The sequence below is a fragment of the Cinclus cinclus genome, chromosome 1 (genome assembly GCF_963662255.1).
Source record: "Cinclus cinclus chromosome 1, bCinCin1.1, whole genome shotgun sequence".
Classification (NCBI taxonomy): Eukaryota; Metazoa; Chordata; class Aves; order Passeriformes; family Cinclidae; genus Cinclus; species Cinclus cinclus.
The window spans coordinates 140,141,155-140,165,388 of NC_085046.1; the positions used below are offsets into that span (position 1 = coordinate 140,141,155).

At 39.0% G+C, this 24,234-nt stretch overlaps 1 protein-coding gene across 5 annotated transcripts; it reads left to right on the top strand.

Moving 5' to 3' along the window:
- The first annotated feature begins 17 nt into the window (after positions 1-17).
- Positions 18-23,784, top strand: TBC1D31 (TBC1 domain family member 31). Of its 5 annotated transcripts, XM_062491411.1 has the most exons (23): positions 400-603; positions 2,960-3,106; positions 3,669-3,784; positions 5,671-5,849; positions 8,149-8,300; positions 8,721-8,880; positions 9,118-9,318; positions 10,495-10,671; positions 11,439-11,518; positions 11,622-11,768; positions 12,036-12,169; positions 13,144-13,277; positions 13,841-14,020; positions 14,972-15,204; positions 15,799-15,951; positions 17,116-17,251; positions 18,127-18,219; positions 19,981-20,121; positions 20,943-21,137; positions 21,548-21,718; position 22,217; positions 22,701-22,817; positions 23,470-23,784. In XM_062491411.1, exons 1-23 carry the CDS (start codon positions 527-529, stop codon positions 23,613-23,615), a joined length of 3,270 nt encoding a protein of 1,089 aa, XP_062347395.1. In that variant the 5' UTR covers positions 400-526; the 3' UTR covers positions 23,616-23,784. The 5 variants fall into 5 exon arrangements, with proteins under 5 accessions (XP_062347404.1, XP_062347395.1, XP_062347387.1 ...); XM_062491420.1 differs by lacking the exon at position 22,217 and having other exon boundaries at positions 18-603; positions 21,524-21,698; positions 22,701-22,821; positions 23,483-23,784; XM_062491403.1 differs by lacking the exon at position 22,217 and having other exon boundaries at positions 404-603; positions 21,548-21,698.
- The last annotated feature ends 450 nt before the right edge of the window (positions 23,785-24,234 follow it).

Genomic DNA, 24,234 nt, shown 5'->3' on the forward strand with positions numbered 1-24,234 from the left:
CCCGCCCCGGCGGCCGGGAGTCCCGCCCCGGGGGTGGAGCGGGGAGCGAGCCGCCGCTGGTGGGCAACAGGGCTGTCGGGTCGTCCAAAGTTCCCTTCCCCGAGGGGCGCTTGTACTGCGGCGGCGCGGAAAACAGGAGGGAACCGGCAGCAAGTCCTGCGCCTGCGACAGCCTGCAAAAGCCATATTTCGAGTGACCTGTTGTACTGCGTTATAAACATATCAGCGACGACCCGACGTTTTTAGTCGTTCTAACTTCGTTGCCCAGTGCTGGCCGCGCTCCGCCCTCCCGTTCCCACCCGGGTCCCCGCGCGACGCCCGCGAGGGAAACTACAACTCCCAGCAGCCTGCGAGGCCGCAGTTGGAGCGGTTCCATTTCCCGATATCTGGAGGGGAGCGTTCGCCCCCAGTCCGGCTCTTTCCCATTGGTGAAGCGGGAGAGGGCTGTACCACGCGCGTGGCGCCCCTCGGCGCGGAGCGTGGGCGGAGCCCTGAGGGCAGCGCGGGAGCGGCGGCGCCGGGCGGGGATGGAGCGCTGCGATCTGGGCGAGCGGCGGCGGGGGCGCATCTGGACCCGCAGGGCGGGAGCGGCCGCACCGCGGGGGTAACGGGGCCGGGACGGGGGGAGCGGCTGCCCCAGAGCAGCGGGCGGAAGGGGCAGGGCCGGCCCGGGCCCACCTGAGCCTCTGCAGGGTGGTTGAACGGGCAGCCCGGGTTAGATAACGAAAGGAGCACGTTCCCCTTGAATTACAGAACCGCTACGGTTGGAAGGGGCCTCTGGTGATCTTCCAGTCCAGCCCCGCTGCCAAGGCAGGGTCACCTAGAGCAGGTTACATAGGAGCGCGTCCAGGTGGGTTTGGAATGTCTCCAGAGAGGGAGCCCACGACCTCCCTGGACAGCCTGTTTGGTGCTCTGCCATCCTCAACGTGAAGAAGTTCTTTCTCCTGTTGAAGTGAAACTTTTGTGTTTTAGTTCAAGGCCATTGCTCCTCGTCCTGTCGCTGGACACCACCGAAAAGAGCCTGGCACCATCCTCATGGCACCTGCCTTTGAGATACTTATATTTATCAATGAGATGCCCTCTTGAAGGTGGAGCAGGTCCTCAAGGAAGCTGTGAAACTTCTGTGCTCAGGCTGCTCACCTTGACTGGGCACTTAGCCCTTTAGTGCTTCCGTTTTAGTTGTATTGAATAAAATGCCGTGGGGGAATTGCAGGAGATGAATCGCAGTGTGGTATGCTATGTAAATACTGCCTGGTCTAAGCTGAAGAGCAGCAGCACAAATGCTGCTTTGGGGGCCTCTGCCCTGGGGGACTCTGGAGGCAGCCCCTCCTAACTGTGTTCTCCTGGCTTAGTTTAGTGGCAGGGAAACTTGAAAGTCAGAGAGTGACAGCTCTTGAGAAGGTCTTGGGAGGTGCTGTAGCTACAGTGATAAAAGTACTTATGTTTCAGGGTGGTTTTAGAAACAGAAATCATACTGCATTTGTTAGGGTCTTTAATGTCATAATCCCACACAAACATCACTAGATTTCAATTACAATTTAAAATGCTTTATCCTTCTAGTTTCATTTTATGGCCCTTTTATTGAAGAAAAGAACGGGCTTAACAGTGAGGTATAGTTTTATCTCTAGTCTGCACCGTGGCTGTATGACCTTCTTCTGGGGTTCACTCAGACTTTGAAACATACCCCACAGCCCCATGAAGGTGCTGGGTAGCATATTCTGTGTCTCAGAGAGCTATCAGCATCTTATATAACCATAGTCAGAGTGTTTTGCAAGTGCTCTGCAGTCTTTAATCAGCCTGCCAATATCTGGCACAGTTTTGGTGTTTAGTTTACTGTGAATTTACATCCAAGTGATGATACAGAATGATTGGCTTGCTTAGTGTTAGGCAATAAATCCAGGAATAGCAGATCTTCCAAATCTCAATGTCTTGCTTCCTGGAAAAAACTTCCTCTTACAGGTTATTCTGCTCATACCTGCATCTGGCTCCATTTTATGTGGACAGCACCATACAAGGATAGATGTGGAAAACTGGAAACATTTGTTCTGTAATAGCTCGGATGAATAGTAATAAATAAGGCTTTCTTCACAGAAATCATAGAATCATAGAATGGTTTGGAGTGGAAGGGTCCTTAAAGATCCTCTAGTTCCAGCCCCTTGCCATGGGCCTGGACACCTTCCACTAGACCAGGTTGCTCAGAGCACCATCCAGACTGGCCTTGAGCACTTCAGGGATAGAGCATCCAGAACCCCTCTAGGGAGCCTGACTGTGTCACCACCTTCACAGTAAAGATCTTTTTCCTAATGTCTGATGTGAACCCACTGTCTTTCACTTTGAAGCCATTCATCCTTGTTCTGTCATTCCAGGCCTTTGTAAAAAGTCTCTCTCCACCTTTCTTGTAGGCTCCTTTCAGGTACTGGAAGGCCTCATTTGGGTCACCTCAGAGCCTTCTCTTTTCCAAGCTTAACAATCCCCGTGCTTTTTAAGACTGAAAAGTGATATTAAAACTGATTTTCCCCACATCTAATGGGAAATCTAATTAGTGGTTTCTTACACTAATGCACAGCTTCTTAGTTTTCTTGAACATTTCTTTGCAGTGGTAATGATGAGCCAGGTTTCTTGCTGAGTGTTGAGTTGGGCTTTCAGATACATCAGCATATATTAGTGTTACTCCTTAAGAGAAATCAGGTAACTGGGAACCACATGAAAAGGTTGTGAATGGTGAATTTCCCCCATCTGCTTTACATCTCTCCTACCTACCTTCCAACCCAGCGAATTACTTCCTTTCTAGTATATTTTTAATATTAGAAATACATGGGTTTCATAGAAGATTTTTTATAGAACATGGAAAATCAGAATTACAAAATCACGAGATAGAAACATTTTAATCCTATGTCTTGCAGATATAAATGGTAATAAAATTATTTTAAGCATGATTGTTCTGCTGGCTTTCTTCACAGAGTTATAGTGAACATCATTCACAGTGTCCAGGGGTACCATTCAAAGACAGTACATTTTCTGAATGTGGCTTTCAACTGTTCTGGGGATTCTCTCCTCGCTGGAGACCGCCAAGGAAATATATACGTTTTTGACTTGAATGGGAACAGGTAAGAATATTTCTATCAAGACTTTCTAATTGCCTGAGACATCTCTACCATTCAGGGGTATGGAACTTGCCTGGACAGGATCCCACAGATCAGGTTTTAACTAGATACTTTTAAATAGGTAATAATTTGCTCAGGGCTGAAACTTCAACTCAGTGTCTGGTATAGGCTCCCTAAATGTTATTTCATTAGTTCAGCTGCTCAAAAGATCAAAGGTTTGCAACTGTAAACAGAACAGCAATGCCACAGAACTTCAGTGCTACCACCAAGAGTTATTCTTGGGCCAGTACAGATCAATGAATGAGCCACGAATTACAGTAGACTAGACCTAGTGTTTTCATTTGCAGAAATACATCAACCAGTCTACTATCAGTTTACTACCAAGTTTTAAAATATTAGGACTGATTTTTAGATCTATTATAATTGAATATGATTTCTTTACTCCCTTCTTTGGAGTTTATTATTTTCTCTCTGAAATATATTGAAACCAATTAAGTTATTACTTCACTTGACATTAAATGAACCAAAGTTTCCTAACATAATCAGAATGTCTGTTTTTAAATAGGTTCAACCTTGTTCAGAGAACAATGCAGGCTTGCACTGCTTTGGCATTTAATCTTCGCAGAAAGACAGAGTTTCTTGTGGCTTTGGCAGATTATTCTGTTAAGTGCTTTGATACAGGTAAGGAGAAATTTCAAGGCTTACATGCTATCTGTATTGGCACAAAAACTTACATAATTTTAGTTTTGATCTTAATTTTTTGGATAGTTTGTTTTATGGAAATTATACTATGTATTTCGTGCCACCTGTCTGAAAAAGAGAAGTTTGGGGTCATGTTGGTTATAGTCCTTGGGTAAATGAACCTAAATGAACCCTTTGCTTTGCCAAAGTCATTCATTCCCACTGAGTCACACAGGCTTTTGTTTAACTGAAGTCCACCGCAGGATTGTAGTTAGGTATGTTGCCTTTTTTTAAGCAGTTTTTTATATGTTTACTTAGAATGAGGTATTCTAGTAAAATAAAGCCAAAACCAGTTGACAGTATGTTAGTTTGCAACTGAACATGTTCTTAATGATATTTACAGTAAAATACTTGAACAAAGTGACAATGTAGGCTAAAAGAAATGTCAATACTTCTAAGTATTCAAGTAGTTTTATATTCTTATTCAAAAGCAATATTAAAAATTAACATCACAGCTGTGTGTCTGTCTTGATTAGAAGCTAAATGGTGAAGGGCAGTGACAATTCATTCTTCATATATTATTCTTTATCTATCAGAAAATGCAGTTTTAATGTCTCCATTATGTCCAAATATTATCTGGATTTAAATATTTTAAAAGCTGTAGGAATCACTCATCTACAGTTTTATCGTCTGAGTTTAAGATTATCTGTGAAGATTTTAGTGCAGCACAATGTTCCTCAAAAGAGAGGAAGGAGTCAAAGTTAAGGTCTGAAATCCTCTGCACTTTTTCTCTTCCTTTCAACAAGACCTTTCAGCAAGACCAAACTTAGACATTTGGATGCACTTACAGAAATCTTTATTACTCCAGAGAGTACTGAATCTTTATATGGCACTGTTTCCAGATAGCAAGTAATATTGAAGAATGTTCTAAAATATGAATGATGCTCACCTAAGTTGGTCCAGTTCCTTAAGGCACTGGACAATACATACCTGATGGGCTCCATCCCTTTCTTTAGAAGACATACTCTCTAATCCCATGTCACCTGTCAGGTGATGTTAGCTTTAAGCACTCCCCTGTCTGTAAGCACAGCAGAAAGTTTGACTGTTAGTCTTTATGAACTGTTTTACAGCCATTTCCTATCTTTGATGCCACAGCAGTAGCTGGAACCACCCCATGGGCTGCCAGGCAAACCACCCAGTGTAAACAGTGTAATTGCCATGAGTGCAGTTCGGTTGCTGAGGGAAGATTAGTGGTCATGCAGTCACAAGTGGGAGACATTGTAGTCAGAGGAACCATTTCCTTAGAATGCAGTGCACAGCATAAAAATGTTCAAAAAGAATTAATGAGCTGTTGCTTTCTGACTCTTGCCTTTCTGTAGTCATAGCCTGTTGTCATTAAACCTTTCTTCTTTGCACCTGTAAATAATTGTGCAATCATTCACACATTCTGTCCACAAGTAAAAACAAGTGCAGCCTTCTGACTAGAACATTCATTCTCAGTTTCTGTGGGTGTTCACGTCAGATAGTCTGTGAGGCATGGTGAATTTAACTGATCACATTGTTCATGACTTTATAAGAATTATTTTTATTCTAAATTAAACAAGTCTGTGCAAGTTGGCTTTCTGTGCAGAAACTGAAGTAATGCTCATTCTGAGCATAACTTAAAAAATCTGTTATTTGGAGATGAGGAGAAGGTTGTGCCTCTCTAAGGTATAGTAGCTGTGTGACAACTGGTACCTTTGTTGTGTGTTGGGCTGGGATGGCAAATGGTTATATACTAGTTATGCTTAGAAGTCTCTTTCACAGCATAGTGTTGACAATAAATACTAAAGTAGTAGTTGTTCCACTTGTAATTACTTTCATATCTTTTTCACCAACTTCTGCAGTAACCCAGGAGCTAGTTAGTTGGATGAGAGGCCATGAATCTTCAGTGTCTTCCATCTCTGTCCATGGCTGTGGCAAGTATGCCATCACTACTTCCACTGATACAGCTCAACTGTGGGACTTGGACACCTTTCAAAGAATAAGAAAGCTGAATGTTCGTCAGTCTGTAGGTATACAAAAAGTGAGTAAAGAGCAATTGATAAAGGGTGAACAAAGCACACCACAGTAGGTATAATATCACATATTAATATCACATTACTTATAAATAGTCTTTAAAATGCAGGGGAATATTTTTTGTCATCTTCAGGCCTGTCAACTGTCATCCTATCACATCACCCAGACCACTGAAATCATGACTCAGTAGTTGGAGAGATCTGCTGGGAACCTTTAAAAACCTCCATTTTTAGAGATACTCAGAACTTGCTTGGACATGACCTTGACTTACCTAATTTAACTTGGAAGTTGGAACCATCTTCTAGGTTGACCTTGTATTAGCCTAGGGTGGGCTCAGAGGACCTGTGTAAATTGGTTCCAGCCTGAATGGTAGTGAGATTTAGGAGTGTTGTTCAGCTTCTTACTCCAAAGCTCTTCTGTCTGAGCAAGCAACGCGCTGAGTGTGGGAACAAAAAAGGCTGAAAAAAACCTGAGTAAAAAGAAATCACTGCTTTTCAGCCCAGTGTTTTCTTTGCTTCTGTTTGCTGTACAGACACACTGTACAGGGAAGAGCATGGGATGAGAAGGATGACATGTTTGTGTCAGGGAGTGGTTTAAGTAGGTCTCCCTTAGCATTAGACTGTTTTAAACAGGTCTGCCTGCGCCACCAAATGTCACGCTTTGGTCTAAGTACTACAGAAAGTCCTGACCCAGTGCCTGAGCATGGCTTGCACACGTGCTGCCCTGCAGTGAATAGTCTGTCAAACACCACTTCAAACCAAGGTTCTTGTCAGGCTGGCCACTAAAAAGCCATGCTGCTTTTGCAGAGAACAAGGCTATTCATTTGAGTGTCCTCACCCAGTTCTGGGTCAGGCAGAAATTCTGTCAGCTTAAAATAGTTACCTAGCAATTGCTCTGTGAAAGATCATCCATAAATTTTTGTTTGTTTGTTTTATTAAAACTGTTGTGTAGTGCATGTTGCTAAAATAATAAGAACATCTTCCCTCCTAAGATGTGTGCATTTCTGTAGTGGAGACAAGATTTTTCTACTGCTCAGTATCTTTCTTTGTGTAGGCTATGTATAGGGACTTCTTATTGGTAAGTGGCTTTTGGAATTTGGTAGGATCAGGATGTTGCAGTATGGAAACAGCCTTTAAAGGCAAACACTAGTGGTCATTATTGAATTAATAGATCACATTCGGGAATCAAGAGCTTGCTATCTTGATTTGCTGACACCATTCTGTATAGAACGTTATGCAGGTGATCTAGATTACATTTTCCTGTCTTTGGAATAATAGTATTTATTCTCATGCCATGATCTAAGACATCCAGATAATAAGTGCTTTATTGAAGTTCAGATTTATTATTAGACCACAGGCCTGACACTCAGTGTGCAAAGCTGGATTCTTGCTTGCTCTCTGAGCCAGTGTAGCAGTGTCACACCCATTTTGTGTGTGAGGCTTTTTTATGCCTCTTAAGCCCAGTTGTACTCCAACATACACATTCTGTTAGGTTGCTATGGGGCAAAGCTAATTTAAAAAGATACAGACTGAGGTGCAGAGTGAACAGACAGCAGGTGAGACAAATGAGAATACAACACATCTACAATGCTTTGTTTCCAAAGCATCACTGTTTATTCAACAGCTGCTTGTGACCATCTTGTGGTATTTTTCTATGGCAAAGCAGAAAATTAGCAAGCGTTTGGTACTCCAGTTTACCAGAATTCATCTGCTCTCAGTTCATTGTCTAGTCTTCCTCAGGGTCCCTGAAAGAGGACAGACAGCTCAGTCTGTCTGAAGATAAATTATTCTGGTAGCTGAGATGACTCTTTTCCCTACAGGTTACTTTTGCTCCCTGTAAAGTGACTCATTTGGCCTGAATGTCCAGTTTTCAGTCACTAAGATGAAACCCAGCCCACGTACCCATATTTCCAGATTTTCAAGGCCACAGGAGATTATTCTGACCCAAGCTATGAACTTTGTAGCACTGACTTAATCTCAGCCAGTGATATCCCCAGCGTTTATATTACATACACTCTGCACTCATTGCAAATAATAAAGCTTAACAGTCATAAAAACAAGACAGATAAAATTTAACAGTTATTTCAGTGAGTGAAACTGGCTTAGCAAAGGTACAATATGTTTTAACCAGTGCAAGGAAAGGACACCTACTTCTCTCTAGGCTGTCACAGGGGACAGGGACTGGCTCCCTGTGGGATCCAGTAACAGCTACACCTGCCATGTTTTATTTTGCCATGCACTTTGGTTGATTTAAAATGTACTTCCTTGACAACATCCCATTTTTTTTTCTTTTCCATATTCTTCCAGGTTTTTTTTCTTCCATTGAGTAACACCATTCTCAGCTGTTTCAAAGATAATTCTGTTTTTGCATGGGAATTTGATACTCTTCACTGTAAATACCAGTTGCCAAGTCCTGTAGAAGGTTCTGTATTATTTTATAAGGTGTTTGCAGTTACCAGGTAAATTGCTATTTTAAACATTCTAAAGGCAGACTATAAAAACTGTGGTTTAAAATAGGTTCTCTTTCCTTACTTGTAATGTTTTGTGGAAGTATTGATCTATATACTATGATAAGCTTTTAAACTCTGTTGTGACTGATACTTTCAGCAAGGATCAGTAGCAGTTTTCATTACAGTCCCATAACAGTTGAAATAAATTAGGTTGATATTTAGTAAGCACTAAAATAAGGTTTAAACTATCCTTTACTAAAGCAAATTTTTATTATTTAGGAGCTATTTTGTTCTTTCAGGAGAGTATCACAGGAATAATGGCTGATTCAAAAGTGATTTGAGGACATAGAACAAAATGAACAATCTCTCCTTTTAGCTAACACTAACCTAAATTATAGTATGTTGATGGAAGCTTTACCTGTGATCCAGGGATGGTCAGATTTTGGTAGCTGGTGGGAAATCAAATCATCTTCACTTGTGGAGTTTGGAGTTAAAGCAGTTGATAAGAATAATCCAGATGCCTGAGAAAGTGCGAGCTGTCCGTCACCTGGAATTCCTCCCTGACAGTTTTGATGGGGGCTCCAATCAGGTCAGTTTTTCCATAAAGCTTAAAACAGGAGTATTTGGTTTCTGGATTCAACACCTGTACTTGGAGGGCTTTTGTTGGGGCACTGGGGGTATAGGGGTATATGATACAAAAGGAAAGTTACTGTACTGAACCTTTGCACAGTTGCTCCTTTAGCTTAATGGAATGTTGTTGCTGAATTGGCTATTCCACTTTGTTTTACATTGGCATTATTAACAGATGAATCCTTTTAACTTACAGCTCCTTGGAGTGTTAAGTCAAGATAATATTATGAGATTTATCAATATAGAAACATGCAAACTTCTTTTTGACATCGGGAGTCCTGAAGAGGGAATCAGTACAGCAGCAGTTAGCCCCAATGGACGGTATATTGCCTCAGTAATGAAAAATGGAAGTCTAAACTTATACAGTGTCCAGGCTTTGACTCAAGAAGGAAATAAGGTAGAGTATTTTACGTTTCTTAAAATAGCAGTTAGTCCCTTTAAAGATTATATTTGTATGCATATGTTTTGCATCAACAGTAGTTTGCAGACGTGTTGAAGTGCCATATTTAACAATACAAATAAAAAAAAAGTGATTTGTACAGTTTCCTTCAGTTCCTACAGCCTGTCAGGTAATTTGATGTTTTAAGGTATACATGTCACTGTTATTGCTGTTGGAAGAGGGAGATATTATTTCTTTCTACATCAATTTGTGTGTATCAATTTCTTTTTGTAACGGTGTTTTGGAGATGATAGAAAAATTGTGTTTCTGCTGTTCCATTTCCTATAGGAAATGTTTTGCAACTACTGCTCTCAAAATGTGGGCATGAATGGTGTTTTTGTTACTGTGATTTTGTTCTTCCTACTGTGTTATTGGATACCAGCACCCATCATTTATGGCACAATCATGCACTCCTAATCCTTCCTAAATAACAAACATTCTAAATACCAGTTCTTATTTTATTACATTAATTTATTAATGGGAGTCAGGTTTCTAAATACAGAATTCCATATATCTTTAATCACCATGTCTTTGAAGTAAACAGTAACCAGCTCTGGATAATGATGGAGCTGGAGCTGAGGAAGGATGTGTAAAGATGTCACACACATTCCATTTGCACTTTTGCTGACAGTCTGACATGAGCTGGGATATCCACTTTGTCACTTGCTTTCACAATCTCCAGCACTGAATTAATTAATACCTGCCTGACACTGAAGGCTAATTAAAGTTTGTAAAGGTCTTCTGTTTTCTTTTTACTGGTGCTATAGAAATGCAAAGTATTTTAATGACATTGAGAAACACACTAAAGTAAATAACCTGAACAGTACATGATACACATCTATACTACCCCAATTATATTTTTACTGTTTGCTAAGCAGGGAAATAACATGATGTTTGAATTAGCTTGGAAGCTACATAACCTTCTCATAGTTAGAGCAGTTTTATTCATGGAGATTCTTTTTCAGGAGTATACAATCTATATCTGTTTATTTACAGTATAAATGTGTTTCTAGTCTTCTTTTTACGGCCATCAAACTCAAAAATGTGGCATAAAAAATAGACTAAACAACAAATTATATTTCTGCGTAATCTGTCTTACAAGATTTTAACCAAGGTATTTGTACTCAATACTAGCCTCCACCATTCATGTTCAAAGTTGTAGAAGATGGGCCCAAGTACACACCAGAGGCAAATAAACTGATCACAAAAGTGACTTCAGGAAGGTCAGAGGGGCCATGGAAATCCAAACAAAGCAAAATTCAAAGCACATTGCTAAAACTGCAAGAAAATACATCACTTGAAAATAAAGAGGTAAGAAGAAGTTGCACATATTTTGTCCTTCAGTCTGCAGTGTTTATACTTCATTGTCATTTACTTTAAAAAATAAATTCAGGCACTGATGCACTTGGATACTTAAGCAGAGCAGGGATTAAGGAAATTTTACTACCATTTTCTCTCTCTGTTTAGCCCATACTTCTACAGTATGTGACAGAGCCAGAGCTGCCTCTGGTCTGGGGTGCCTCTGCAGTTGTTCAAGCATCTTGTGACACATTTGGTATTTTCTAGATGTGATCTGCTTCCCTGCAGAAAGCACACTGGCACCTCTAAAATATCTGCCTAGAATCCATTTCCTTGTTTTCTTCATTATTTAGAAGATGAATTACTGTTACATTTATTCCCTCTGTCATCACGGCACCTTTTTCTCTCTCTGTCTTTATCTTGTGCCTTTGAAGTGTATGTGTATATATATATATTTTCTTATGGTGGTATACTTCATGGTTTGCTATATCCATCATTTAGTACATATAGTACATAGTACACAGTTCAGTCAGTTTGGGTCTGATCTGCTTCTGACTGAAAAAAATGGCAGCTGTTCTTTGAGTTCATGAGACAATAATGTTCTGAATTATCTTTTTTTGTTGTTGTAGTTCCTAGGACAATGGAACAGACAGCAATATATGTTTGATTCTTTTTTTTTTTAACACTATGTGATAAACTTCAATATTTATCTGCTCTCATCAATTAGAGTGCAAGGAAAGAGAAAATGTTACATTTATTGTTGATGCCCTGTTTTGTAGAACGAATTGCCAGGTGGATTGAACAAGAAACGTCTGCGGGCCTTATTGAAAGGATTTGGAGAATATCCAGCTAAGTACAGGTATTTTTTTGTCTGCATATTCATGCTTGCACAAAATAAAGTTGCTTGTGTTTACTGCCAATGAAAAAGAATTTCCTTGATTAAGGCTGCATTTTAATTGCAGGATGTTTGTTTGGCGTTCCTTATTACAACTTCCTGAAAACCACTTGGCATTCAGTAGCCTGATAGATAGGGGAATCCACAGTGCATTTGTAAATATTCAGAAAGAGTATCCTATCAAAAGTAGGAAACTGCTGAGAGTTCTACAGAGGTAAAATATATATTTCTATTTTTTTAAATATTACAGATTTTTATTTTCATATAATCATCTGAAATGTATCCAGTAGCTGGAAGCAGCTGTAAGAAAAATTCTAAAATTGCATAGTAGTGCCCTCATGCAATTTTGTTTTGATAATTTGTACATCCTGCATGTCTTGAAGTTCACAGTCTTTCTATGTTGTGATTGTAAAGTACATTTTATTTTTTTGTTCCGTTTTTGATCAATGTTTTCTACACATTTGTTTGCCTCTGTGTACAGGACCTTGTCATGTCTAGCTCACTGGTCTGCTATCTTTGCTGAGACACGTTACATGCCTTTGCTAGCATTCCCATTTGTAAAATTATTCCAGAACAACCAGCTGATCTGCTTTGAAGTTGTTGCTACAGTAGTAGGTAAGCAATGATTTTAAAAACTCAAATATGCTGCAACATTTTTAAGCTTTCCAATGCAAAAGAGCTTTTCCTGCTGAAATGAATAAGGTATTTCCTTATTTAGAGGTCACCAAGGTGTTACCAGGAATTAATATGGAGCTTAAAACAAAAACCTCAAAATATGAGATTTCCTTTTGCAGTATTTCTAACAAAAAGTTAGCACTTTTGAAAGTGTTTGTAAAGTCTGATTGAAATACATCCAGCATTTGCAAACTCAAATGTATCTAGCATAATTACAACATAATAATTTAAGTCTCTGAGACATGGGAAAACTAGTCACAGCCACCCACCCCACCTGTAATCTGCTCCCAGTCAATAGGGAATGATCTCTTTCAAGGTTTTACTCTGTTTAGTTGTCGTGAGCATGTGGTAACTCAAAACCAGACATTTGTCTGACCACTGGCTGTGGCTGTCTTCTGAAGAAACATTTATATTAAAGTTGTAGTTGTTGCAGCTGCTGTTAAGTCTCCAGAAGGTCTGTGCTGCCAAGCATACATACCCACTTTGCAACCACATGCTGTTGGTGAATAAGTATCCAAGTTTACAGAAATTATTCTTAGTACATTAAAAATTACTTGATCCTTGCTGTAGCTTTGTGAGACAGAAATACTGGTTGAAGTATTCCCATCTGCCTCCCATGCCTTACTCCCACAGCTCACAGATTTTTTTTCACCTTATATTTGAGCCAGATTAGTTCTTCATTGTGGTTCACAGTGTACTGACACAAAAACTCATGCCAGTACCGCTGGAGGAGCAGTGCACTGTGGGAATGGTTTAGGAATACTCGGAGAGAAGAGCTGGGAGTATCTTAAATAGGTTTTGCTACCTGAAATAACATCTTAAATGTGTCAGCTTTATCACCAAACTTCAAGGTTGTCATGAGTCTTTTGCTCTGGATTACAGTGGATTGTGTTCAGCTTCTTGTTCTCTTTCAGTTAATTTTTGTCAGCACTGGTTTGAGTACTTTCCCAATCCTCCAGTTAATGTCCTTAGTATGATGGAAAATGTATTGGCACATCATGACAAAGAACTACTTCAGCATTTAGTAAAATACAATGTGACTTCACAGGTAATATTCTAGACAGCTTTTGTATACACCGTAGCAAATAATACTGTGCTAACTTTTATTTCCATGTATTTCTAGTTTGGGAGAGTTTTCATTAAATAACAGTGAATTTTGTGAGAGCATAAAGAATATATAATTGCTTTCCTGTTGTTTTTCTTTGTCCAGGATCATATATATGCTACTTTAGTACTTCAGTTCTTGCTTTCAAGTCCACATTGCTTAAAAATCTACTCATCAAATCATAAATGGACCCTTTTTTTAATGGACATAAGTGTGATGAATTAATTTTGTAATCCCTGTTTATCATTAGGGATGATTTTAGCTTCACAAATTTAAACAGAACATTTAGACATCCAATGAAATAAGAAATGTATTTGTAATTACCCCAGATTAACTTTGCATGTTTAGAGTAGATCATGAAAATTATCTTGAAATGTTCTGGTTTATTTCCTCTTTCTTTCATAAATGCATAGATTCTTGGTATAAGGCAAGAAAAATAATTTCTTTAAAAGGGATGGTAAAATTGTACTAATGGATTGCTTTGTCAATTTTCCCAAATAACTTAGGTTTATGCTTGGCCTCTCCTAGAAACACTATTATCTGAGGTTCTAACAAGAGAAGAATGGCTGAAAGTCTTCGACAATATTTTCTCCAACCATCCTTCATACTTTCTAATGGTTGTTGTTGCCTATATTGTATGTTCCAGAGCTCCTTTGCTCCACTGTAATCAAGCAGCAGATTTTGAGGTAAACATTTTTAAGTCAATAATGTGGATGTATCTGTTGTTAGGTTACAAGGAGCTCAATATCCACATTAATATCTGGTACTTGACAAATACACAATAAATTAGTAAAACATTGAGCAATTTCCTGCAGTTTCATGCAAGGAGAACTTAAAAAGCTTTCATAAACTTTCTAGTGTCACTAAAAGCCATTTTTGAAATTTCAATAGTTCATCAAGCACAAGATAATTCTGTCTCTTTTTTGAGGATCTAGTATGGACTTCTGCCTCTGGAGACAATACACAATAGTTCTGTGATGTTGTTTCATTATCCTCTTGTCAGATTTTCAAAATTAGGTAATATTATTGGATGTTCTCTGAAGCTAAATTAAAATGTTTCCTTATATTTAATGTTCCATGGAAAAAATGGCTTCTTATGAAAATACCTCTATAGGCAAACAAAGGGTTCCACCTCTAAAATGTGCTTATGAACAATCAATTTGACTGATATCAAGCAGATAACATTATTGCTGTGTTTAATAATGACCATATGGAGATTTATTGGTGGATAAGATCTTTGCCAGGAAGAATAGTCCTGCAAGAGGAGAAACTTCTGAGTTTCATGGCTGAATACTGAAAGTCGAGGCAGATTTATCCAGTGGTAGGAGTCACCGTTGGACACTCTAAATTGACACCTAAATCCCTTACACAGCTGCCATTTGAAGAGAAGGAAAAGAAACAAAGCATCCTTTCCCACCTTGAAGAAGTTTGGCTCAAGTCACTTGAGCTGATGATGTTTTATGAATTGGTGGGGAAGAGTTGAAAAACTTTTTAAAATAACCTGTTGAAATATAGATCTTGCTAATTTTCCTGATTATTCCCAAATATGTGTATTAAAAATAAATATATATTTATGTAAAAATACATTAAAGTGCATAATCTTGTGTAGAATGTAAATGGCAGCATGTCTCTTACAGTATTTCTTTCATCATCGTAACAACGTGGACATTAATGTTGTGATTAAGGAAGCCTATCATCTTATGGAGGCCACACCACTGGAAATCCATCCACAGCGTATGCTTGATGACTTCACACCACTTACAAAAGGACAGTACCCTGTATTTAATAAATATCCCATGTTCATTGTGGATTATCAAGCTCAGGAACGGGAGAAGATCAGACAGGAAGAAATTGAATACTTGCGAGAGAGGTATTTAGTAGGAAGTCTCAGACTGGGAAGGACAGGTGGACATATTTGCCTTTGTATGTTGTAATGTGTGTGCTTGAGAAGAGAGAAGAAAATTCAGGAAAAGGACTTTAAATAGCTGCTAAAGGTTGAGAGTTACTTGGTTTGACATGTTTAACATTAAATTGTTAGTCTTACCTTAAGTAAAAAATGTTCACTAATTATCCGAATATATCGGTCCACTGGTCACCAAACTTGGAAGCTCATAGCCAGAACCTAAACCTCTGTTGATCTTGTGGGGTCCAAGTTTTGAAGGGCCAGGAGTTCTTAGCTTGCTATTGAAATCAGTGGGTACCATGATACCAAGGCACCCTTAGAAACCAATTTTTGTTCACATGAGGAAGAAAGTATCTGCACTTATCTGTAATGCCCTGTTGTCTTAACAGTCAATATTGTAACTCTTCCTCATGTACTTTGTCACTACAAAGGAGATGCCATATTCTTTCATGTTATCTCATTTCAGCACTTCTTTGCTAGTACTGTCATCAATTTCAAAGTAATCTGGTAATTTCTTGACATTTGATTTGAGTGATTAACATCTGACCTCCTTCCATGTAGACAATTAGCACATGAATCAGAAGCCAAAGCACAGGAACAGAAAGCAGAAGATGAAGTCTGGTATCGAAAGCAGAAATTACTACAAGAAGCTAAAGAACAGAGGCGGAAAATCCTACTGGAAGAAGAAGAGAAGTTGGCAGAACAGAGGCAGAGGTATTACAATGTAGGATGCATTAGGGGTCTGGCTGCTGTGGCCTGCTATTACATTTTTAACCACGACTAAAGGAGAAATAACCACTAATTTGTATAAATTGTAATGTGGGATAACTGTGGTCTGGTGGGTCATATTTTGGTGTGGAAATTAAGTGATCTGGGTTGTATTACTACCTCACCTATTACTCCCTGGAGGGAATACAGAAGATCAGAGGTTAAATCACTTGGTATTTTTGTCTCAGCTCCCAGCCATTTGTCTGGTTCCTTCGGATTGGGAAGTCTCTTAAACAGTCAGTTGCTGTGTGTCCACACATTGAGACTTCAGACTTGCATTGTGGGCAGACCGACAGTGCAGATATGAGAGTTGCTTACAGGATCAGTGACTGTACCCAGTCTTGGATTTCTAGTGGATCTAGAAAAACAACTGCTTTGTGTATCAGTTGATGAGCAAGGAGTTGTGATAGTAATGAAGCTGAACTGTAAGTTTGTACATTTTGCAGTTGTGAAGGTTTAAGGGAATTTCAACATCTCATAGTTACTTAGATGAACTACAGGTAGTCATGGAATAATATAAGTTGAAAATTACCTTTAAGATCATCAAGTCTAATGGTTAACCCAGCACTGCCAAGTTCACTGCTAAACCATGTCCTAACCACCACGTTTTTGAGCATATCTCCTAAACCTCTGTAGCCTAAAGAGTTTTCTGAAAAAAACACTTTCTATTTACAAACTAATCCTTGAGTTTTAGGTTTTGTTCCTTGAAAGAGTTTGATATGTACCAAATAAACTTGGGACTAATTTTGTGCAGCAAGAGGTACCAGGACACTGGCAGTTATTCTAAGGACTAGTTTCCAGTTGTGGATCCTTGCAACATTAAACTAGTGCTTATTAAAGTGGAGCAGAAACAGGGCACAGGACTTCAAAGCTTAATTGGAGATATTGCCATTAGAAGATATGTGTCTGTGTGTTTAATTCTGTCTCATAAGTGAAAACTGGACAATTTACAGGAATGAAAGCAACTGTCCTAAACTTTTTTAAGCTGGAGATGAGCTCATAGTAATGAATGGCTAATTGCATTGCATGTTTGTGCTCTTTGGTACTGATCTTTTACATATACGGTATTATTTCTGTTATTTGTTATTTCTGTTTATTTTGGCCTTGAAGGCTTGCTGTTGTGAAAAGAGAACTGAGAGTAAAGGAACTGCAACTTTTAGATGCTTCAAGAAGGCGTTTCCTGAACTACCAGCAAGATCAGCTTCAAATGGAACTGAAACGTCTTGATAATGAAATTGCAAGAAGGGTTGAGTATTGCTCAAGCAATTCTTTTCTAAAAGGTTTAATTTAGAAACTAAACAAGGAAAAAATGCATAGCTAAAATTTTAGTTGATACACTGTGGTTTATGAGCCCAGAGGTGTATTTAGCATGAAGTAGACTGCTTTATGTGGTAAATGCATAATTTAACAGTTTTATTTGGCACTTAGTATGTTCCACTGGCTTGCTTTAACTGGCAAAACTCCTGAGAAAAGCCAGATTCACCTGATGGCAGTGGCAGTGTTGAAAAATGTAATGAGCTCCTTAAAGGGCTAGTGAATTCTCAGCTGTCTGTGGGCTATCCAGATTGCATATTAACTCTAACATTGATTGAGAGGCTCCACATCACTAACCCAGGCACCATGGTATGCAGGTGCTGGGAATGGAAGCTTTTGCAACTCATGGGCAAATATAGCAGGGCTATTCCTTGTGTCTCAGCAACACATTTGCAGAGCACAGTGCAGCTGGGTGGTTGTTCCTGCAGTCAGGGCACTGTCACACTCCCTAGCTCCAGCTCAGCACAGTTTCTGCCAGGTGCAAAGCACTTTCCCTTCTGCTCAATGTCTTCCACAACATTCTGGCTTCAGAGACTCCTTACTTGATTCAGAGCTGCACCTGGCAGGTTTTTAGCATTGGTTCAAGACTGGTATTTCCCTAACATAGCTTGGCTGGATACAAAACTCTTCTACGTCTGTTCTTCAACTTGCCCTGTGCTTTTGTTATGCAGTGTTTTCCATTATTCATAAGACAGAAAGTCAACCAGAACTTAGGGGCATGGGGGTTTGGACATTCTTTTTGATAATGTTTTTATAAAGCAAAAGAATTCCTTTACTGTATTTTCATGTGTTTCTCTTCTCCACAAGGCATCTATGAGAGAGCAGGAAACAGCTGCTGCTGTTGAAGATGTAGAACTGCGATGGATGGAACTTGAATCACAAAAACAGCTTTTTGAACAGGTAATTATTGGGGAACTATACTAAATAGGAATAACTAATGGTTCTTCCTTTGAAGTTCTTGGATTTGACTTTGTTCATTCAACCACATCTTGTGAGGAGAAATAAAGGCCTGGTTTTTTTTCCTCTCTTTTCTCTTAATCTCTTTAATTTTTTCAGAATAAATCCTCTGTTGATAAAAACATGAACACAACTCACTGTTAGCTTGGGGAGTTGGGGGTCAAAATACTCATATCTTCCCCATTTTATTCTTCTGTGCTGAGGTATCATTTAGTTGCTGCAAGGTTTAGTTGTGGGCTCAGCTGCTTGAGGGAAGTGAGGAACATGTAAATAAGAAGTTAAGTGTATAACAATGTGTTCCTCATCCAGAAACTCCCACCTTTTCATCTGTGATATCCAGACATATCTGCATTTTCTGGAGAGAACAGTCTAGCAGATTGATGTAGGTGATGAAAAAATGTCTAGTTGCCAACAACGTCATTAAGGAAAAAGGAGTGGATGGTTCATCAGAAATGTGCAGTTCCTTTCTGGAATGACTGATTTATTCAGAAATACTGCTATTCAGTAATAAATGGCTTTAATCAGTAATTCTTTTTAAAGTAAAAATTTAGTTAATTATTATAAATAATTATTATAAATTATTGCAAAGCAAGGATGACAATGGAAGGTTTTAGAAATGTTCATTTTGATTAAAAACACACAGTTAACCAGGGGGACTCTGGCAGTTAAGTGTTTAGGAATCAAAGCTACACGTATCTATCTACGTACATCTTGAGTATGTGTAGATGCAGTGGAATAAAGAAGAAATAGACATCCAGCTCTCTGACCCTCATTTTGAAATATGTCAGCTTATATTTGGTTTTTTGAAGCTTTTTGTCATAAACTTTTTATAATCCATACTGAGCATGACTGGGCTAAATTTCTGTTAGCATTTATTTATTCAATACACGGCCAACTGTATTGTGGCTGCATAACACAAACCAGGCTAAGCTCATTTGTATTCCAGTACATGTAAAGTCAGCTCTCTAGGGGAACTAATTCTACAGTGATCATCCTCTCCAGGCTAGAAAGGTAGCAATTATTTAACTAGCTGAGGATCTCTGTTTGCCCACAAGAGTCTGTGCAGACAGGCTTTGCCTGCACTGTTTCACTGCTGTCAGCGAGGGTCCCTACTCCAGTTTCAAAGGATGTTGACTTTGCCTCAGTTGCTCAATAGATTCCTACACACCTGGGAAGGGGTTACTACTTTTGCAGAAAATTGTGTAGATGTGCCCTGGTGAATATGAAGAAAAAGTGGTAAGCTAAAATGCTGTTTCTAGATCTGCTTCTGGGTTGTACTACTTTGGCAAATCATCTCTGTGTTCAAGCTCCAGATGTGTTTATTATAAGTCCCAGGGACATGAAACACAGTTTATAGTGATGAAACATTTTGGGGTTTTGGCTAAAATTTGCCATAAATTGCAGAGTATCTTCATGGTGAATCTAGCTCATTTAGGTTAGAATTCTGCTTTTATTCACCACAGTAATATGGAGAATGGAATTACATCCCCTGTCATGACTCAGGCCACTGTTATGACTCATGCTTCTTCTAATTCCAAGCGGATAAAACAGCAGGGTCTATGACTTCCTTGGACAGTTATGATATGAAGTGGGATGAGATGTGTGGATATATTCTAGTTTAATGAAATTTTAATAAATGTTAAGGAGATGGAATTACCAATGTGAGCTAGTAGCTTAGCAACATTTTGTTTGTGCACTTGGCAGCATCTAATCAAAGACCAAGAGGCAGTTACAAAGGAAATGAAAGAAGAGGTGGAAGCCCATCAAAGAAAGGTGGATCTGGAAGATCAGCGTGTACAGAGATTGATAGAAATAGAAAGAGAAGAAATACAAAAAGCTCTTACAGTAAGATGATTGGATCTTAACATGTGTACTGGAGGGTCTAAATGCTAACATATACAAGTAGTATTGGTTAATAGTATTTTTACTGTAATTAACTAGTTCAAGTTAATATGGAAATATTTTCTAAAGAAATCTAATTTCTAGATACCTATATTAATAGATTAAGATTCTAAGTTTTGAGATTTCCAAAAATCAGATGGAAGTGTCCAAACATCTGTATAATATTGAAATTCTCTGGGCCTGACAGAAATATTAGCACTTTCTTTTCACTTCTCAAAACTTAGAAAACATGTAAGACTCAAAAGTGCTTTCAAAACAAGTCATCCTCCTGATAAGGAACATGTTTTGTTTTTAACCATAATGAAATAAAAGATAGCCTCGAAAGAGATTTCAGTTGGTAGTATTTGGCAGAAAATTCAGCTGTAGAAGCTGTCTTTTAGATCACAGTAATGAATGTGTGTAGCTTGACATTAGGAATTGCTCAGATTTTCAAGCTCAGAACTTGTAATTGCACAGTTGGAAAAATAGTTGCAGCTATCCCACTGCCCATATGCTTGGCATCTGCATTTGTATACTGTCTAGAAATAAACATATGGGTCTGAATTTTTGTAAACAGCATTTGATTTTTGGAAGCAGATGGATGTGGGTGAAAGCATTGACATTCAGGTATCAATCTTATGTCAGCTGCACCTGTTAGTAAGTGACTCTAGCAGGCACATCCGACAAGGATACTGGAGAACACCTCAGTTTGTCTTGCCTGGTGTGTAGGTAAGGCTGTGCAGTTGGAACAGACTGGATTTCTGGTAAGAAAGGTGTTCTATTAGGTGGCTGAAGAAAATTTAGCCAAAGCTGAGCAGAAGCACATTGACACAGACTGGAAGCTGCAAGCACAGCGGAGACTCAGGCGTGATGATCAGGACCGGGAGAAGTCCTACAGAGAGATTGTGAAGCTCCTGCATGACAACAGGGTGAAAGAAGCTGAACTGCTGAAGGCCATGAGGGAGACAGAAGAAAAAAAGGTATTTGCATAATTTCATTTTCTAAGTGGGCCTGGCAAAAATGTAACCGTCTTTTGCCTGTAACAGGGAGTGCAGAAAGCTGAAATGTATTTGAGAAATATTTTGTTAGAACTCTCCTTTTCTGTTTTGACTTTCTGGAAGCACAAGAGTGAATTGGTAAGGATGTTTTAGCCTTAGGAAAGCATAGTCCTATTTCTGTAAGTTCCTCTCATTTTTATACTCTGACCCAGCACTTTCACCTTTCTCCAGATGTTTGAATGAAACATTTTTCAAAATGAAGCCTTCACACAGCTGACTAAAATATTTTGATTTTAGGATGAAGTGTAATCTGTAATAATCACGATGGTTCTATTTGTTGCTTTTTCCTTGCAATACATCTGTTGAAGACATTTAATATTTCTGTTACGCAGTGGGAAGATGTTGTACACAATAAAGCTCAACTGGAGGAAGAGCAGAAGGCAGCTGCCTCTGCAGATGGGCAGAGGAAGCAGTTCTTAGATGACAAAACAAATGATGCGTTAGAATTGGCTGAGAAGCTGCAGAGGGAAGATGGCTGTTTTGGTGAGCATGTAGATAATACAGTTCTGTGTGGATGTTGGCATGAAGCATTCAACAACTGAACACAAATGAACTGTCCAATACTGGGGATAAACTTAAGCATAACTCCTTTACCAAGCACTCCGTAAGTGCTTTTTGGCAATATCCTTTAATGAAACAGATATATCTGTTTTCCAAGGCCAGACTTGGAAAGAAAACTCAGTTTGATATCAATCAAATGCAGTAATATAAATGACATTTTTGGTAGGAGCACAAAAAGAATTGTAAAATCGCATCCATTAGAAATTTTCTGTCAAATAATATTGTCCTGTGATCACATACAGTATTATACCAAGAAGTGGCTTTTCCAAGTGTTTGTTAAAAAAAAAAAACAAACAAGCAAACCCAAACACATTTATGTGCTTCCAGAATTGGCCAGTACATCCTTCTCAAGTGCTGCATTTGTGTGTTTTTGCAGTTATTTCTCCTACCCCCCTCCACCATGCTTCCAAGTCTCACATAAAATTAGTGATTAATATTAGGGTTAGTTGATTAGTATTGCTTTGGGCAAACTTTTTCAGCCTTTGTCCTTATTTACCTAATGTTGTAGTATGGAGTAATTTGCAACTGTGCATAATTAAAATGGGTGGCTCCTAAAACTACAAGCATGAGTAGCCATATTCCATATGATCTTAGTGGCCTATTTGTCAGAAGATTAATTATATAGGAAGAAACAGCACATATAATTTCTTAAAGAGCTGTAATTTCTTAAAGGGAATTTTAAGAAATTAATAAAATTACAGAGCTGTAATTCCTTAAAATGAAATGCAGTGATGCATAGCTTTGACCCGAAGAGTAGAAACATTGACCTCTAATTCTGAGCAAATTGTACTTGCATTAACTGGAGTGGGTGATTGTTGTAGCTTTGCTTCCTGGAGAAAAACTGCTTTACCTCCAGCTAGAAAAAATCACTAGAAACTTCAATATTTTTAATTTACAAGGAACCCTTCTTTCCATTTCCCGCAGAGCGACTGTGTGATTTAAAGTCCAGGTGTACAGAGAGAGGGGTAGAAGTCCAGCAGGTGCCAAGGTCTGGAAATGTCTGTCTCAATGATATGTCTACATTAGCATCATCACCACACAGTAAGTTTCTGAGTTAGGAGTCTCCTTCACATTTAGTTTCAGAGCATTGCTGGAACATCTGGCCTGGCTGTGTGATTGAGTCATTAGTTGTGTAGGTGTTTACTGGATAGTAAACCAGTTTATTGTTTTGTTCTCTTTCACACCTGCAGAAAATGTCTTTGCTACCAGGGGTGGCACAGGTAGGAAGTGCCTGAAGTGTGTTATGAGAATGGTCCTAGTAAACCTCAGCCATCTTCCACGTGCTTTTCTTGTCTTCATAGCTGTTTATGATTTGGGAATGTTAAAAGGGTGTAGAGCTGTCTTTCATCAAAATCTGACTGGGAGTTGCAGAATTAAGAATTAGTCTTATTTCCTCTGGTCTGTCTTAGCTACTCTGGCAGTGAAAGCACAGTTTAAATTCTGATGCACCTTATGTACAAAAGTTTGCAGGCAATGGGAACCTCTGGACTTTCTGTAGCCCCCCATTAGTATCTGACCTGGTACCCAACAGAGGCATTGCTTTCAAAGAACTTGCTCTTACCAGTCTGAGGGCTGCCTTGCATCCCGTGGCACTGAAAACCAGCATTTCTCTGCCAGAGATGTGTTTTCCAACAGGTATTTGTAGTGTTTATGGAAAACGTCTAGTTGCAATGTTAAGTTTCTTGTACTTCAGTGTCTTCAGAAAGAAGACGAGCAGAACTGGCACACCGGGAGCGGGAGCTGATGGCAGAAGTCTGGCAGCTCAGACAAAGGCTCATCTCACAGGCCCAAGCCAGGCACCCTCCAGCACATTTTCCAGCTACAACCTGGTCACCTTGAGATGATTTGGTCTAGACCTCAGCTGTACTTCCAAATTATTAATCATTGAAAAGCTAAATATGTATAGTGTGATTCAGGATGGATCACAGATTGTTTATTAAAGGCTTTTGGAGAATCTTCTATATTTTAATATAAGAATAAAATCCCAGGTAGAAAATTTTTGTTTGTAACCTTCTTGTTATTTTTTTTACTTCTAAAATAAACTCATTTTTTACCATTAAGTTACTGAGTGTGCAGAATTGGTATACTTCATTTTTTCTGGTGGCTGCCCTGACTTGAAGAAACAAACCACTGTTAAAATGTTGGTTTTGTCAATGATGTGTAAGTGGATTCTACAAGTTGCAGCAGGGAAATTTGCAATTATAGAAAAAAAAAAAATCCAGCGAGAGCCAAACGTTGAAACCAAGGCCCAGAGAGAGGGTATGGAGCCTCTGCTGCTGGAGGTGTGTGTAGTTATTACACAAATTGGCAGGTTTATTTCATAAGAAAGAATGGGAGAGAGGTTCTAAACAAATACCTTGCTCTTCATAGTGCCTGTGGTACTGATGGCTAATGCTTTTGACACAAGAGTCAAGAACATTATTTGGTGTTACAGTAAAAAAGAATAGGGCAAAGTAAA